The 12,695-nt window shown below is 54.8% G+C and overlaps 1 protein-coding gene across 3 annotated transcripts in view; it reads right to left on the bottom strand.

The window, feature by feature from the left end:
• Nucleotides 1-11,816, bottom strand: part of TMPRSS6 (transmembrane serine protease 6) — a 37,409-nt gene extending 25,593 nt beyond the window's left edge. The window contains exons 1-5 of one of the 3 annotated variants that reach the window (XM_081059941.1): nucleotides 11,563-11,774; nucleotides 5,904-6,100; nucleotides 4,462-4,546; nucleotides 1,405-1,538; nucleotides 118-185 (exon numbers count right to left, since the gene is read on the bottom strand). In XM_081059941.1, the coding sequence (XP_080916067.1) occupies nucleotides 118-185; nucleotides 1,405-1,407 (71 nt within the window). In that variant the 5' untranslated portion in view covers nucleotides 1,408-1,538; nucleotides 4,462-4,546; nucleotides 5,904-6,100; nucleotides 11,563-11,774. Of the gene's footprint in view, nucleotides 1-117; nucleotides 186-1,404; nucleotides 1,539-4,461; nucleotides 4,547-5,903; nucleotides 6,101-11,410; nucleotides 11,540-11,562 lie in introns of those variants that run through there. The other 2 variants (XM_081059939.1, XM_081059940.1) reach the window with 2 other exon arrangements.
• Nucleotides 11,817-12,695: the final 879 nt, after the last annotated feature.

Below are 12,695 nucleotides of genomic sequence, written 5' to 3'. Positions count from 1 at the left end.
AGTTTCCTCATTAAGAAAAAGAAACGTGGGCATGGCATCAGAAGCTGACAGTGTCCCACGCCCTTCCCTGAGTCTGAGGTTCTAGCAGGGGTGGGTTGTGGGGGCCAGGTGACTCACCCAAAGGAGTAGACAGAGCTGGAGTTGTAGTAAGTGCCCAGGCTGGTGCTGGCGATGAGTGCCTTGATCTAAAAGTGCAGAAATGATAGCCCCCAGTGACACTCTGCACAAGCCCCTCCTACCTTGAGAGGCCTTTTGCCTCTCCAGGCAGAGGAGCCTACGGGGTAGAGTCTTGCCCAAAGTCACATTGGAGGTAGTGGCCTCACCAGGAAACAAGCCTCATATTCCGTCCACTTTTTCCCCTCCCCCTACACTCAGGCACTGTCCCCCAACCCCACCTCATCCACCAGCTCTGGCCTCCATCAGACCACCCATGACCTCTGTCCTCCTCATCAAAAGTCACTCCTCAACTCTGAGAAGCCCCACTCGGCTCCTGAGTCCCCACCTGACCCATAGCCACCAGCCATGGAGCTCAGCAGGCTGGTTGCACATGGTTAACCATTGTGCTGATGGCAGGATGGAACCTCGGGGTTGTATTTCGTAAAGCATTTGGAACAACATAATGTCCACACTGTCTCATTCCAACCCCACAACAACCCTATGGACAGGCACTGTTATCATCACCCCACTTTACAGAGGAGGGAGGAGAGCCTTGGGTGGGTCCCCCTGAAGCAGACCCTGAGTCAAGGATGGGGAGCAAATGGTTTATGTGGAAGTGATTCCGGGGAACCAGGGTGGGGGTGGGGAGGGAGTAGAAAGGCAGACTGGAGGAGGGCAGCCAACACGGCTGTGAAGGAGCAGGGTAGAGCTGTGGGCCACTGAGGCACAGCCCGGCAGGCAGCTCTGGGAGCCGATGGGGACACCCTCAGAATTGCCCCCCCCAAGGGTCTGTGGGTGTTTATCCACCCACTCTGTTTCTCGTGGCTGAGCAGTGCTCCTGGGGATAACTCCCCAGCACTTCCAGCCTGCTCTGCGGGATATGGTGCGGTCCTGTGGCCTGAGGGTAGAGGTGCTGGCGTGGGAGACCGTTCTAGTGTAGTGAGCATTCCCCTGGAGGAAAGGGGATGTGGGGGGGGGGCCCTGACAGATCCTTGCACTGCCCTAACTTTCCCAGGGCAGGCTCCTAGTAAGTGGCACAACCAGGATTTAACCCAAGTGCATAGAATGCTAGAGTCCACTAACTTCCCCCCCACCCTATACCACGCCACGTCCATCGTACCTAGGGCAGGCCTCTGCCCCCACTTTGTCCTCCAGATGGACTGTCCACCAGCCTTGACATTATCGGGCCCCTCCCTCTCCCTTCTCATCCCACGTTCCTTCCCTCCCATCCCCGCAATCCTTCCCTACCATCTTCTGGGCTTTGGCAGTTTCACTGCGGAAGGCACTGGACTCCCGGTGGGCAAGGTCCTGGGAGAAGTGGCGATTGAGCACACGGAGACTGCCTGAGTACACCTGGCTGACCGTCACCTCTACCTTGTACCCTGGCCAGGAAGAAACCAGCAGGTTAACCGAGGGAGCAGACGGCGAAGGCTCCTGTCCTCCCCACACCTTCTCCTCCACCCAAACCCTTCGCTCAGCTTCCGGGCATCGTGGGCCTTCAAGACGCCATCGTCATCCTCATCTTAATCATTATCATCCTCATCATCCAAAGTCTTTAGTGACAAACTGGCCCCAAGGTGCCAGGGAGGAGAGAGGCCCCCAGATGGATGGTGTCCCAGAGGCTTCCAATCAGAAGCTGACATAGTCATCGGTCCAGGACATGGAGGGCATGAAGGCCAGCACACCCACGTGGCCCAGAAGGTCAAGTTCATGGGTAAGCACCTGTGGGCATCCTTCCGCTCACCAGGCTGTCCAGGTAGTACCTACTATGTGGGGTACACTAGTAAACCAAGGCAGATGTGCCTCCCCATGAGGAACTGACAGTGGTGGGTCAGACAGGTATTATTCCAGTAACCATTAAAAAAGTAGGACCCATCTATGAGGAGGGCTTTCCAGGACAGGCACCAGGCCTATTGAGGAGACAAGACAAAGGAAACAGGCCCAGGCCAGGTGGCCCTCCAGCTGAGATAAGCAACTAGAGAATACATTGGGAAGAGGAGAGGGAGGAAAATACCTGAAGGGCAGAAGGAAGGGCACAAGGCCCTGAGGCAGAGAGATTGTGGTGAGGACCAGGGCTAAAAGTCTGCTTGGCAGGAGCAATCAGATAGGAAGAGGGGCAGCAAGAGGCTGGAACATCAGCAGGACAGGATTTTGGTCTTTCCCCGATGAACAAAGGAAACCATGAAAGGTTTAAAATCGAGGATGATGTCATCAGATTTCCGTTTGGCAAAGACTGTTTTGACTGATGTGAAGGCACTAGAGTCATAGCCCTGAGTTCGTACCCCTATTCATTCTTTTATTCATTCATTCAAAAATATTTATTGAGAACCTACTATGTGTAGGGATTGACCTAGAGCACTTGGAAATATACCAGTATAACAATGAACAATAAAGAATAAAAACAATGAGGGAAAAGAATAACTCTGCCCTTAAGTTCTTATGGTCTAGCAAGGAAGACAGACAATAAATAACAAACATTCTACACAACGTGTCAGAGGTGTAAGTGCTGTGGAAATCAGGGCTGAGAGTGGGCTACAACCTGGAGGCCAGAGAAGGTGATGGCATGAGCCATGTGGATACGAATCTGTAGCAAAAGCCCTCCAGGCAGTGGGACTAGCAGGTGCAAAGGCCCTGACCGGAGGCAGGAGCTTGTCTGGTGTGTCTGAGGAACAGCAAAGAGTGAGTGAGGGGAAAGCAGGAGATGAGACGAAGGATAAGGTCCTGGAGGGCCTCACGACCCTGGGAGAACTTTAGTGTTACCTGAGTGAGATGGGAGCAGTGGGGGTTTTAAGCAGAGAAGTTAAATGATTTTGTTTGCTGCTATATTGAAAACAGGTTCTAAGGAGGCAAGGGCAGAAGGAAGGAAATCTGTGGGAGGCCCCTGCTATGGTCCAGGCGAGAGGCGTTGGAGCCGGGACCAGGCTGTGCGATGGAGAGGGTGAGAAGAGGTTGGAGTCAGGCTACATTCTGGAGTTAGAGATGACCAGGTGTGCTGGCAAATTGGGGCTGGGGTGTAAAAGAAAGAGAGGAATGAGGGGGAGCCATTGGAAGCATGAAATGGTCCCGCTGGGCTGCCGGGGCTCAGGTTTGGAGGGAATGATGGAGCATTGCTTGTTGAACCAGGGGGGTCTGAGGTGACCCTTAGACATCCTGGGAGGGGTGGGCGAAGGCTCCGTGACCAAGTGGAGCTCAAGGTTAAAAGTACAAAAGTGGGAGTCATCAGGCTGTAAAGGGCATTTAAAGCCAAGGGTACTGGCTGAGACCCTGAGAGGAGTGGGCCGAGGGAGAGAGGAGAGGTCTTCCTCCAGCAAAGGACACAGAGGAGATGCCATTGTGAAGTGGGGGCGCCTGGAAGCCAAGTGAGGAAAAGGTTTCAAGGAAGAGTGGGTGCAGCACCTGGTCAAGAGCTGCTTATGGGTCAAATGCCATGAGGATGAGAAGTGGCCACTGAGTGAGGACTGGTGACCTTGACAAACGCTCCTGGAGCTGGGGCAGGGGCAGGGGCAGGGATCCAGCTTGGAAAGGGTTTCAGAGACACAAGAGGTGCACAAGTGGGGGCAGCAGCATGTCGAGACAGCCCTTTCAAGGAGTTTGCTGCAAAGGGGAGCAGAGAAATGGGGGCCCCAGAGGGACTGGGTGCGGGGGCACTGAGAACGCACCTGACAGACAATGGCGCTGGAAGAGAGAAGGAGCGTGGCTGGAGCCCGGCCACCCTGTGGGACCCAGGAGAGCTGGCTTTAGATGAGGCAGCAATGGTTCACCTTGGGGAGGCTGGGAAGGCAGAGCTCATGGGTGCAGCTGGGAGGGTGTGGTGCCACCGTCTGTGGGGCTTCTCTTCCGAGTAGTACCACTTTCTCATTGAAACAGGTGGCAAAATGGGTGGGGTGCAATAGGTTTGAGAAGAAAGCATAACAGTGTCACCCAGGAAAGCAGGAGAGGGAAAGGGCCAGAGAAATGCAGTTGGGCAGCATCAGGACTCCACTATAAGAATAGACCCCTGTGCCCAGGGCCCATTTGCCTCGGGAAGCCAGTCACCGCCCTCTCCTCTCCAGGGCCGCTTTCTGGGTCATGCTGCCACTCACTTTGGACTTATCCTGACTCCAGCATCATCGGAGCCTTGTCCATTTCCCCTTTCGGACCGGGCAGGGCACATCTCGGATTCATCTCCTCCCCCAGTACCTGGTACCTAGAGCACAGCCTGGCCAGGTGGGAGGAATGGTTCAAACATCTGAAGTGCCTCCTCTACCCTAATCCCTTCGTGGGGCGGGGATTGGCTTCCCCCAGCTGAGGCTTGGGGGCACTCACCCTCTGGGTCCTCAGCCCCATGGAGCACTCACACCCTGGGGGGGTGATTTACTCCCGGAGCGTAACCAGGAGAAATTAGACTCATCTGCAAAGAAAGACAATTTGCAGGTGAGTTCCTGGCTCTCCAGGCTGACGCTCTGTGGTTTACCCTGAAGACTAATTATCCCACAGCTGAAGGAGGCCGTGGTGGCCCCATGCTAGCTGGGGCGCTAGCTTCCTGCTGGGGGTGAAATGCACACAGCTTCCATACCCCCAGGGCTGCTCAGTTCTGAGCGGAGTCAGCATCCACTCTGAGTCATGGCAGCGGACCTGCGTCAGACATGGGCTTCCTAACAGCATCTGTCTGGAGGCTGGTTCCAGACTACCCGACCTCGGCCCCCTCTGGAGCTGAGCCGAGCCTGATCTCCTGCTGACGGCTCCAAAGTAGGTCCCCGGTTCCTTTCAATGGGCCTGAAATTCTACCATGAGATTTAGCCAGCAAGAAGACTATCTCACTTTTGCAGATGTTTCGTGGAAAGTTTCTGATCACTTGTTCCTGCTAAGGCTCCCCCACCCCTCAGCTTTCTCTGTCTTGGCACGTGCCATGCTTTATGGTGAAGCAGGACTACCTGCAGAGCCTGACACAGAGGTGGCGTAGAGGAGGTGCTCGGTCGTGAATGAATGAGTCTTCTACAATGTGCATGGAGTTTAGAGAAAGACATAGTAGGTGCTCCAGCGTGTTTATTGAATGAATGAATGAATGAATGCCCAGAACGATGGACAAATGGACCCCGAACGTGGGTCAGTTGCTTCTGGGGCTCGCGGGGACTGATCAAGGGCTGTGAGACCAGAGACAGAAGCCCTGAGCTGCTCTGGAAACCCCAGGCCCCTTTTCACTGTGTGTTGAATTCCGGGCTGGGGTATGAATGCCCTCTGTGTGCGTGGATACCCCTGGATGCCTGAGTCCTGTGTCCTACCTCCTCTTCATCCCCATTCATGCTGGACCCTGGAAACCCAGAGGTGATGGAGCTGTGGTCTCCATCCTAGAAGAGCTCCCAGATGGGGCTAAAGTGAGCAGAGGCACTGATTGTGCCAGAACCACCAGCACTAGTCGGCCTTCTCCTGCAGAGCCAGCTGGCTCCAATCCCCCTGGAGGGCTGCAGGCAAGCGGAAGCAATGTTTATACTCCTTTGGCTTGTTTGTTTATATGGGTGCTGGAAGAACACTGCTTCCCCAGCGGGGAGCACTTGGCCTGAGCCCCAGGACCTAGAAGATAGGTGCAGCAGCACTCCCCTCTCACAGGACAGGAAGGGAGACTGAGAGAAAGGAAGTGTTTGCCTAAGGTCGCATGGTGAGTTGCTAGGCATTGCTGAGCCTGCAATCCTGGTCTGTCCTGCTGTGGCCCCCCACAATCACCCCAAGTCCTTCCTAGGTGGCTCTCCCTGGCAGGACCCCATGTTTACCTAGGAAATACCAGAGCAGGACGCCCCCTGAAGCCAGCACGACTAGGGCCAGCCACAGGGGCGCCAGGCGCAGGTAGCCTCGGACTTTTCTCTTGGAGTCCCTAGGGGCCTTGAACATCCCCTCCGGTTCGGCCTCCTCGCCATCACCTCCGTCACCCGGCCCTCCAGCGTCCTGCGGGGCCTCAGCCACAGGCATCCTGGAAGGGAAACAGACCAGGGTTGGAGACAACCTGGCATTTGCAAGGGAGCCTTTGCTGAATGCCAACGGTGCACAGAAGTAAGACAGCCTGCCTTCTGGAAGAAGAGTATCATACCACCAGGTGGTAAGCAGTGATTGAAAGTGGGCCCTGAGCTGGCTCACGGAGGGCAAGCGGCACACCTGGGCTGGTGTGGCTCTGGAACGCTTACCTTGGCACTCATACCAGCCTGTCTGTGGTCAGAGGACAGATGGAGGTTTCAGTGCCCGAACCCCACCGCAGAGACTGTATCCACAGATGGAAATCGAAAACAGGGGGTGTCAATCTCTGTAAACCAGCTCCTCTTGCTTTCAGCTTCCCTTCATTTGAGGGACGCTCTCTGTTCCTCCTGGTGCCCAATAGCAGAGTTTCCGGAAATACGGATGCAGTCAATTCGCTCTGCCCTCCCCCAGAAGCCCCTGAGCCAGTGCTGTGCTAGACCAGGGCCTGCCCTTCAAGGGCTGCTGTTTCTCGTCTCCCCTTCTGCCCAAAAGTCTCGCAGGGGCAGAGGAATGAGGCAAAAACTAATATTCATTTAGTGTCTACACAAGCTAACGCCTCATTCATTTAGTCCTCTGGTCACCCAGGGATGTGGGGACCATTGCCCCTGTGTGTTATTCTTCCTCAGGCCCACTAGGTGTGGACACTTTACATATATTATCTTCTAAAATCTCCAACCACATTTCAAGGTTCTTTACCCATTGTACAGATGAGGAAACTGAGGCCCAGGGTGTTTTAGCAACAACTCACTCCACGGTTTTCCTAGCTTTATTTTTCCAGTATGATTTGAATATCTGGCACTCACTACCAGCCCCATGTAACAGATGAGAAAAACAAAAGCCCTGAGAGGCTAAGCCACTCGCTGGAGGTCACACGGCAGATACATGGGAGTTTTGTTCAAGTGTCTGACTCGGCTACTTCCATTCCTCTGGGCTGCTTCCTGGAAATGAGCTGTTAATGAACGAATCATGATTTCATAATAGCTGATTGACCCATCTCTCAGTGCCCCAGATCTGCAGCTCGAGCATCAGACCCCTCCAAACCAACTTTTTAATGTTACCTGGCTTCTCAGGCAGGTTTTTCCACCGTACAGAGAAGGCCCTCCATCCACCTACCCAGTAGCAGAGCAAGGATCCCAGAACACTGAGAAGGTAGTCTCCTCTTACCAAGTGCATAAATGCCACTGTGGCTTTGAAATGCATCCCCAGATGTGTGGGGGTGGGGAGGTCCTTTGGGCTGTGTCTTGGGTTTTCACAGAGTGGATTTTCCCAAAATGGGGCCCTTCAGTGACGTGCAAAGTCATCTCAGCTGGATTCAAGGGGCTCCCTGCCTTCCTCCTGCTTCCTCACTTCCTGCCACTCCATTTGGTATTGTTCCCAGGCAAGGGGCTCTGGCTTCCGGCCTTGGTAACCATCTGGAGTGGCCCCCACCTGATGCAAGGAAGGGAGGGGCCGCTGGTGATTTTCAACTGGGTATGGAACTCCCCTACGCCCCTATCCAGAGGACATCCAGACATGTGGGATCAGGCCAAGGACGGGAAATACGCTTCAAGGGGTGGTACAGCCCTCCCACTGCCCAAAGTGCCCACAGCACCCCTGGTGAGAAACTGGCTGTCCTCTCAAAGTTGAGCTGGTGGCTAGATTGGGGAAAGCCCAGTGACGGCCCAGCCCCTCACCCTCTCTCAGCCCCAAGTCCCCTCCCTCCTCCAGAGGTGGCCACACCCTTGTTTTACTCTTAAACCTGGCTCACCAAGGATCTATTTTGAGATGACTCATACAGTCATGGGGACTCAAGGGCACTGGAAATGACGATAGTTGACATTTATTTCAACTATTTCCAGTGCTTTGCATATGCACTGTCTCATGTTAGCTTATACAGACCCTGTGGAGGGAAGCTCTCTTATTTATCATCCCCATTTTACAGGTGAAAAAGTTGAGGCACAGAGAGGTTGAGCAGCGTAGCCAAAGTCACACAGTTGATTAGCAGCAGATCCAGGCTGCAAACCCAAGCAGTTTGTCTGCAGAGTAATGCCCTGACTCCTATGCTCTACTGCCTCTCACATCAGCAGGGTACTAAGGGGGAAACCGAGGCTCAGAGAAGGTCATAAGTCCATTAGAGGAGGCATCGAGAAGAGCAGTCCAGGGCAGGCCACTCAAAAGGCCTCTCCCCTCCTTTCTCCCTCCCCCCAACTAGGCCTGCACCCCGTGGATTTCACCTCCCTCATAAATGTCCCTCACATCCATCTGTGAGGACTTTGAGCATCACAGAGGAGCCCATTTTCAGAAAACCCACTGTGTAGAAACCCAAGTTAGACACAGCCCAAATGGGGAGTGCTGTTCACCTGGGGTCCCCATTGCCTCCCACCTGGGTTCCCATCTCCTGCTTCGGCACAAGCTCCACATTATCCCCAGTGCATCCCCCCTGCCCACTTCCACCCATTCACCGCTCAGAATCCGCTAATGGCTACCAACCGCCTCTGACTCCTCACCATGGCACCAAGACCCTCCCTGACCTGGCTGCTACCCACCCCTTCTGTAGCCCTCACTTCCATCATGCGTAGCACCCTGCAGGCCCACAAGACTCCACCTTTGTGCAGCCACACCCTCTGCTTGATTAACTGCAGGGACCCTTAAAGGGGGCTCCAAGACCACCTGCCTGGTGACGGGTCCCCAGGCCCTAAGTAGTAAGTCACCTCCTCTCCTGGGCAGCCCTTGGTCAGACCAACAATATTCCTGGTTTGGCCTCCATTTCTCTTCCTCACAAGAAAATAGGCCTGTATCTTTATCACCCCTGGTTCCCGTAGGACCCACCACAGGGCTTGCCACATGAATGAATGCCTGATGAAGGAATGAATGCATAGAACCCTAGGTCTCCAGACTCTCAGTGCAGTGCTCTCTCCTGCGTCTTGCTGCCTCTGGGAAGCAGGACATGTGAGGCTTGAGCCATGGATCTTAGATTCAGTTACCCGGCCACCGTATTTGTGTTGAACACCTGCTTTGTGCCAGGCTGTGTGCTGGGCACAGGGGGCACATTGGCAAATAGAAGAGACCCCATTCCCATCCTCTTGGGGTGGACAGCCCAGCAGGAGATGGACAACTGTGACAATTGACAGGTGTGAAGATGACCATACTGCTCTGTCTTTTACTGTTATACAAGGGTGTCCCCATTGTTTCTAGGGCCCCGTCCATCAGAAAAGTCTGTGGCTCTACTTTCCGAATGCCCCCAGAACCCAAGTCTTTCTTGGTACCACCATGGCTCCCACCATCATCTAAACTAAGTCAATGTCATTTGCGAACTTGACCCCTGCAAGAGCCAGTCATCTGGCCACCCTCAGTACCGAATTCCTTCCTACACGACCGTCAGAGTAGTCTTTTCACCATGTGCCCTGCTCACAAGCCTCGCCTGGCCCCCATCCACCTAGAACAGGGCCCAAAGTCCTTCTCACAGTCCACAAAGGCCTAGGTAATTTGGTCCTTTCGCATCTTTCTGTCCTCTCCCTCTCTCTGCTGCAGCCCCCACTCAGCTCCTTGCCAGACTATCAACATATCAAGTATAGTCTTTTGCATTTGCTGTTCCCTTCCCCAAATTGCTTTTCCTTCAGTTTGCTTCATGGTCTGCTCCTTTACTGCCTCCCAGTCTTTGCTTGAATGTCACCTCTGCAGCAAGGCCTTCCCTGACCACCCCCTTTTTCTCTCCATTTTTTTCACAGCACTTCTTGAGACCTCAATTGCATGAGATGCTTACATGTCCAACCTCCTCACTGGTTGTAAGCTGCTCAGGAGCAGGAGCTTTATTCTGTTCACCACTGTGTACCCTGCTCCGAGAGCAGACCTGGTACTCCCTCACTGTTGAATGAATGAATGCTAGGATCCTAGCTCCTTCCCACATAGCTCCAAGGAGCTGTGTGCATGTGTGGCGGGGCCAACTTCTCCTGCCTCCTTTCTCCCCATGCCCTCTTCTTCCTGTTGTACCCCAGTGACATTGGACTTAGCAGTTAGCAAGTCTAATAATGGAGATGGTAGAAAACTGTTACGGATCAAGGGCTCTTTGCCAGCTCTGGGTGAAGATCATCCCGCAGATTGGTTCTTGAAAGTTCTTGCTTACCACTTAGCTTTCCCACCGCGCCCTTCTTTCTTCCTAGGCTGTCCATCTCCTGACCTGGCCAGCTTTTAGATGGCCCACTCACACCTCAGCTCAGCTCTCACCTCCTCCTGGAAGCTCTCAGAGAGCCCCAGGAGGGGCGACTGCCCCCTGCAGTCTCCTGGACCACGCCCATAGATGCGTAGTTCACCTTGGGGGCATTTTCTCTGTCCCCTGCAAGGAGGGAGTGGGTCTACCCCCATTGCCATAGGGGCCTGAGGCTTCTCCTCTGATCTGAGCACTTAGACCCCACCCTGGCACCTGTTCCTCACTCCCTCCTGCTCTTCTGACCAATGGAGGGGACTCAATCTGCCCACTGGAGGCTGAGCTCGCTGGGGCCAGGCTATAACTCCTCCTCCATGCTAGCCCTGTGCTGGGCAACGCTGGAAACCTCATTCCATCTCAGCCTCCATCAGTCTGGGATGTTTGCCTTGCTGTCTCTACCTAATGATTGGAGAAACTGAGGTCTAGGGAGATGAAATGGCTCACTCAAGGTCACCCAGCCGGGGCAGGGCAGAGCAGGCAGAGCTGGAACTCTGCTCTAGGAGCTTCCAGTGAGGCCCTTCGGGCCTGCAGCGAATCCTTGCTATGAGCTACTGTGACTGTGTGTTCCCAGGTGTGGGGGAGGGGTGAGCATCCCTTCTACACACACAAACACACTCACAAACCCACACACAGACGTACACAGATGAAAACCTACAGAGGTACACACACCTATCTGTGACACAGATTCATAGATCCACACTCCCCCTTCAGAAACACTTGTGCACATACACACCACGCACACACTGCCAGCTGCTTTCAACTCCGAACCCGGGAGCTAAAGGTCCCCTGTTTCGTGCAGTGTGGGGCTCTGGGTCTGTCTCGCAGACCACACCACCCAGCTCATGTCCTGGGTACGGAGGGGGCAGCACGTCCAGTCCTGCAGAGTGCTGGGAGGTACTCGGCCAGCAAATCAGGCTTGTCTCCTGCCTTGTCCCTGCCCCAGAGTCCACAGGCCCCACCTAAACCCAGGCCTCCCAGCACCCAGAAGCCACAGCTCCTCCACTGCCCCGTACCTACCCATACACCTGGCCTCACTCCGCCCTGTCCTGCCCCAGCCCCAGCTCCATGGGCCCTCCTTCTGCTCACCTGGTTACTTTCTGGCCGAGGCGGCCCTGCCGACCTGGCCTCCGAGCAGGGCACACGGCTCAAGTTCCAAGGAGCCAGGCCCAGCTCTCAGAGGACACTGTTACCAGGTCACTCATAGACCCTGCTCCCCTGTCCAGGAGGCCCCCACTTACCTTTGGGAGTGGCAAGTGGGTGCCGGGCCTGCACGCAGACCTCACGGCCTCTGTTTGTCCAGGACAAGGTCTCCCCACCTCCACCCGGCCAGCTGGGTTGGATCAATGGCCCAGAGCCATGGCCAGAGTGTCTGGCCCTTGTCCTCTGTGGCCTGTGGCCCCAGGCTCCATGGGCCTGCTGCTCACTTCAGGACAGCACTGTGACTGTGCTCAGGTAAACAGTCTGGAGGCAAGAGACGCGCAGTGCCCGCCCCGCCCCACCCTGCCCCGTGGGCACCCTGGAGGCTGGCGGGCAGGTGCAGGAGACCTGAGCTGTCCCCCGAGGCCCGTTGCCTGGTGACATTCCTGCCTAGTTACAGCCCCTGGTCCTCCAGAGCATGAGGTGGGGGGCCAAGGACTGGGGGCTGTGCCGAGGGGCCTGTGTGGTACCTGCAGGGTCTCACACGGGTCTCCTTACCTGGACAGGTGAGACCCGGGCAGCCAGGGGCCCGAGAGAGAAAAGGAGACTGGGCTATGTGCTCTGGGGACAGGAGAGAAGAGAGTGGAGTGCAGAGTGCTATTTTCTGTTTAGCTGGAAATTATTTGGATTTCCACGTGATTTGATAGAGCTATGCAGCCCGTTTTGATGGCCACTGGCCCCACGTGTTTGTGGAGCCTCTGGGGCGGGGTCTGTCTGAATTGAGACGTCTCACTGCGTGGCTGAGACACACACCAGGTGACACCAACAAAGAATGTCAAATACCTTAGCAAGAACGTTTTTACATCGGTGACATGTTAAAATGGTAACATATTGGCTAGATTGCGTCAAAGAAAATATACTGCTAAAATTCATTTCACCTGCTTGGTTTCATATTCTTTCATGTGACTACTAGAACCTGGAAATCACAAGTGTGGCAACAAGTAGAACATGGAAATTCACAAATGTGAATTGCGGTGCTAGTGAGCAGAGCTGCGGTGGAGACGGTGGGTCTGACCCCCTCAGGCTCCAAAGCACGCGTTGGGCAGGCACCAGGGTTTTCTGGTTGTGCACAGGCTGATTGGTGTTTGTCGCAATTAGGCCCGAAGTTTCACATCTGAGACTCTGAGTGCTGTGACATGTGTGTGTGCGTGTGCGTGTGGAGTGTGAGGTGTAT

This window comes from Rhinolophus hipposideros, assembly GCF_964194185.1.
Source record: "Rhinolophus hipposideros genome assembly, chromosome: 9".
NCBI lineage: Eukaryota > Metazoa > Chordata > Mammalia > Chiroptera > Rhinolophidae > Rhinolophus > Rhinolophus hipposideros.
Note: the sequence above shows the minus strand (reverse complement) of the source record. Positions and strands in the feature narration are given on the sequence as shown.